A 5,118-nucleotide genomic window follows, 5' to 3' on the forward strand; every position below is an offset into this window, starting at 1 on the left:
ACGGATGCCTACCTGAATTACGTCACTGCCATGGGGGCTCTCATGCTCCAATCTTCATGGAGTCCACTCCACAGGATCAGAATTTTCGTCATGAAAAACCTGCAGGTGGTGGACTCGATTCAGCCATAATCAGTTCGGGCACATTTATCTCCTTGCGATCATGCCTTATTAAGAATCTCATGTCCAGATCCATCGATGCCTGCACGCATGGGGCATGGCGTGTCTGCAAGCATGCACACTCTACTGCGCATATCTGCTGCCAACCAAACTCTCCCGCGTTGTTCTTCTTCACAAGCAACGCATGCAGCTCTCCTCAGCGCGCCTATATAAACGGCCGTGGGCATGCAGCTTACTCACCATCACCAGGTCAGCATCCAATCCAAGCATCCAGCAACCAGCACCAACCTGAGCAGCTTGCAACAAGAGCTGCAGTATATCTATAAATTCTGTTCTGATCTTGTTCGCTAGCTTGACTGTTCGAGCCCGGGTTGCAAATAACAACCTGCACTGCAGCGTGATTAGCTCTGCCAATGGCATCGTCCAGCGGGATGAAGCTTGTGTACATGGCGCCTCTCCTCCCGTTGCTCTTCATGTCCGGCGTTCTTGAGGCTGCAGGAGCGGGCAGCTCGGCTGACGGCACGAACGGCAACTTGCACGGGTCTGTCACCAGCAGACCTGCCGCCGCGCCCAGGGGAAGATCGCTGCCGGAATCGCAGAGCGTGTTCAGCCTCGACCGCTACGGTGCCCGTGGCGACGGGAGGAACGATGACACGCGGGCGCTGGAGATGGCGTGGAAGGCGGCGTGCGCCTCGCCACGGCCGGCCGTCGTGCTCGTCCCTGCCGGCAGGCGCTACCTGCTGAAGCTCCTCACCCTCCGTGGCCCGTGCAAGTCCAGTGTCACGCTCACGGTGAAGGGCACCCTGGTTGCATCGCCAAACCGGGCGGATTGGAGCGACAGTGACAGGAGGCACTGGATCGTGTTCCGAAGCATCGACGAGCTCACTGTCAACGGCGGTGGCGCCATCGATGGCAACGGCGAGAAATGGTGGCCTCACTCGTGCAAGATCAACAAGGCTCTCGTAAGTGTGGCGCTGGCCCGTTGGTCTATCTAAATATCTATAAGCATCTACTTCACAGGCAAGTGTAATTGAATTGGCCTTTTCTTTTTTTTTCTTTTCTTTAGCCTTGCAAGGAGGCTCCGACGGCTCTGTCATTCCACTACTGCGTCGGCCTGAAAGTGGAGGATCTGAAAATTATGAACAGCCAACAGATCCACATGTCAGTCGAGGATTCTGCAAATGTGCTGCTGGCGCGGTTGTCCATCACAGCGCCTGGCACCAGCCCTAACACTGACGGCATCCACATCACTCGCAGCAAAGATGTACGCGTCACAGACTGCAAGATCAAGACAGGTAAATAAATAGAATGTTCAGGATTTGGATCATATACAACATATGCCATTGTTGTGTCTTCAAGCTTCACTGAACTTAGTTCCCTTTTTTTTACTGAATTTTGCAGGGGACGACTGCATGTCAATCGAGAACGGGACTCACAACCTCCATGTCTCCAAAGTTACCTGTGGTCCAGGGCATGGGATCAGCATCGGAAGCCTAGGAGACGACAACTCAAGAGCAGAAGTCTCCGGCATCACCATAGACTCAGTGCAACTACACGGCACAACCAACGGAGCACGCATCAAGACGTACCAGGGAGGCAGCGGATACGCCAAGGACATCACGTTCCAAAACATGGTTATGTACGACGTCAAGAACCCGATAATCATCGACCAGAACTACTGCGACAGGGCTAAGCCATGCGGAGAACAAGAGTCAGCGGTGCAGGTCAGCGGCGTCGTCTTCAAGAACATTAGAGGGACGACCAGTACCAAGGACGCCATCAAGATGAACTGCAGCGAGAACGTCCCATGCCAGGGCATTACCTTGCAGAACATCGACCTGGAAATGCAGGACGGCAAGGGCAGCACGAGAAGCACATGTAGGAATGCGAAATGGAGAGAATTTGGGACCGTTCACCCGCAGCCTTGCACTGCCACAGACACAGAGTAGGGGGCAATGGAACTCAGTCGCTTGTGCTTTGTAGCTAGTCTGTACAGAACTACAGATGGAGTAAAGGCATACTCATGTATATTTGTTAATTGGTTCATTCATTCATGTATATAGACTGTATAGTATTTTGTAGAACGAAATAAAGAAGAGCAACAGTTGGTATTTCTAGGAATGCATACCCTAGTTTAGTAAATCTGTGTGTCCTCTAAGATTACATGAAGCTTAAGATATGTACCCTACAATGCGTGGATGATGTGGCTTTGTTACAATGGAGAATGGATAAATATAAAGACCTCACGGAGAGGAGAGAGAGAGAGACGTCGTGCATGCATCATGTATGCATGGCGTTCATTTGCGAGCACGTACGGGAGGAGGTCATGCGGCAACAGCTTCCGCTCGACGACGATCAAACTGCCTGTACTACGTACGTACGTGGTCAGCTGACGACGAACGACGATGATCTCAAGATCCATGGACGATGACGACATGCTGGCTTCGTTCATCTCAACCACGCAACGACGACACGCTGCTGTGCATGTGGACTGACGTGTGTGTCCACGCCAATCCATGCAGGCACGACTACCTCCTACGCTTTATATTTCTTTTACGAAAGCAACTCACAAATGGATAAGTCAACAATTCTTTCCTATAGTCAAATACATAATGATAAAATTTCATGTTATCTGAATGGTAATAAAAGAAATATTGGACACATAAAATATAGGAGAAGGCGATGTTAATTAATAAGCTGCAGCACGCGAGTTTTTCCTCTCTTTTTTATTTTTCACCACGAGACAGGGACATCAGACAGTAGAAAGTAGAAACTAACCAACATGCATGCATGGAAACGAGCTTATATTCGGGTACATCTATATATATCTGCTTCCCATGCTTGGAGATCAATAGTCCTGCTGCTTGCTTCTACCTGCACGCGTGTAGGCCTAACAACAATGCAACCCCGCAGCCATGCATGGCGATGCGATGATGCCATACATGCAGACCAGCTCATTCTTCTTCACACACGCAACGCAATAGTCAACGTGCACAACCCCTTTCCTTCATCCCCTCTCAATATGCCCGTGAGCTGAGGCTGATCCATGCTCAACATCCAATCACACAACAAGCCCAGCTAGCAAAGCAACCAGTCCAGCTAGCTATAGAGCTTGTTGGCGCATTTCATCAGGCAAGTCTTCGCATGTGACTAGGGATGGCAATCGGAAATTCCCCCTCAGGTTTGAGCTCTCTATCCCGTCATCATGATGAAAAAATTTTCCCACACGGATCCCCATGAACGCTTACGGAGACATTTCTTCCTCATCTCCATTCCCCACGGGAATAAATCCTAATCGGGAATCCCCGTACCCGCTTAAATTATAATTAAGACGTACTTTATATATTATTAACGTAAAACATTATCACTTGTACATATTGTTAGATGTAAGAAATCATTATGTGTACATCAAAATAAATACATTTTACAATGACTTATCTCTTGATAAGGTAATTATTTATTTTAATCATTAACTAGTATATGAAACGTTGGCATGTGTAAGTTTAACGGGTCACCGCGGGGAACATGAATTCCCCATCATGTCCTCATTTACCCGTTTGAGAAGAATTTTTTTCCCGTTTACATCCCATGGGAGGAAACGTCCTCATCCTCTAATGGAAGAATTCCCCACGGAGATCGGATCTCCATTACCATCTCAACCTGTGACCTCTTTGCTCATTACCTGGTTGTGGCTGAGATTGATTATGGCTGTTTTGGTGGACAGACAAATAGAAGGGCTTCCTGTTCATAGGTTCCCTTCATTTCTATATCCACCAAACCAGCCGTTAAAGCTGCTAGCTGCTACGTGTGTAAAATATAGGGTGTGTTTGGTTTGACTTTTGGCTTTGGCTTTTGTCTCCTAAAAGCCAAAAGCCAAACCAAAGGGTTGGATCAAGGAAGCAGTTTTTTCTAAAAGCCGACTTTCTCGCAGTGCAAAAATGAAAGCACCCCTGAACCTGCTTTTAGTAACTTTTAGATGGAACTGTGAAAACGTATATCGAATAACTTTTAACGATTTTTAGTGGTTTCGACCAAATGGTTTTTAGCTTTTTAACAGTTCACAGCCCACAGCAGTTTTTCCCACAGCTCACAGTCCACAGCAGCTTTTTTCACAGCCACAGCCCAACCAAACAGACCCATAGTCAATAACAACGGCGTCTCGTACAAACAAGTTGCGGCTTAAGCTGTCCGCAGCGCTCGCTGTGCACGGCCCCCTCCCCTTTCCCTGTACCTTGTATGTCGGCTACAGTCACTCGCTAAGGCTTTGTTTGGGTACTCTAATATTAACCTCAATTCATATATGTTGAGGTAGATTGAGGTGTAAATTAGTTTAAGTTACACTTCAATACACCTTAATACATATGGATTATGATTAATACTCACCCAAACTAGATCTAAAGGGTGCATCGCCCACCCCTTCACAGCGAAGCGGTTGCGCTCTCTCACTCTTACTGCAGGAAATGCCCTGACGAAAGGGTGGCAACATGACCATCTGTGTGTAAGTGTGTTGATTGCCCTTTCGCTAAACCGGAGCGGAATTTTTTGTGAAGATAAGACTCAAAATTGAAAGAAGACAGGGACAGTTTGATGGTCTGATCATCTCTTACTAGTGGAATTTTTGGTTCCAGTGTAACCGGGGAATATTTGGGACGAGTGTAACCTGTCGGCCTATGCGCGTGTAACAACAGCGTCTATATTCGCAGTTATTTATAAAAAAAAATATATTCAAAAAAACATGCCAAGACATAGCTTGCAAATCAACGACCTAAGAATACAGGGCGGTAAGGGCAATACACAGATCACATGCCATGCCAGAATGTACAATGGGGAAAATCCAGGACGGTTCGCCCACAGCCCTGCGCTGATAAGTGATAAGAGCTAGGATAGGCTAGTTTTTGAGCAGTTTATAGCCTGTACATACGAGGGTATACCAAAAAAAACTTATAGAAAATGGTGTTAAATAATTGTGTTTGTTAATTGGTTGGTGTAGCATTCGGTTTT

At 47.3% G+C, this 5,118-nt stretch overlaps 1 protein-coding gene across 1 annotated transcript; it reads left to right on the forward strand.

Moving 5' to 3' along the window:
- Positions 1 to 355: 355 nt before the first annotated feature.
- On the forward strand, positions 356 to 2,240 carry LOC103644218 (polygalacturonase ADPG1). The gene is made up of 3 exons (XM_008667415.3): positions 356 to 1,079; positions 1,184 to 1,412; positions 1,519 to 2,240. The coding sequence occupies exons 1-3, from the start codon at positions 531 to 533 to the stop codon at positions 2,064 to 2,066; spliced, it is 1,326 nt and encodes a 441-aa protein (XP_008665637.1). The 5' UTR covers positions 356 to 530; the 3' UTR covers positions 2,067 to 2,240.
- Positions 2,241 to 5,118: the final 2,878 nt, after the last annotated feature.

This window comes from Zea mays, chromosome 1 (genome assembly GCF_902167145.1).
Source record: "Zea mays cultivar B73 chromosome 1, Zm-B73-REFERENCE-NAM-5.0, whole genome shotgun sequence".
NCBI lineage: Eukaryota > Viridiplantae > Streptophyta > Magnoliopsida > Poales > Poaceae > Zea > Zea mays.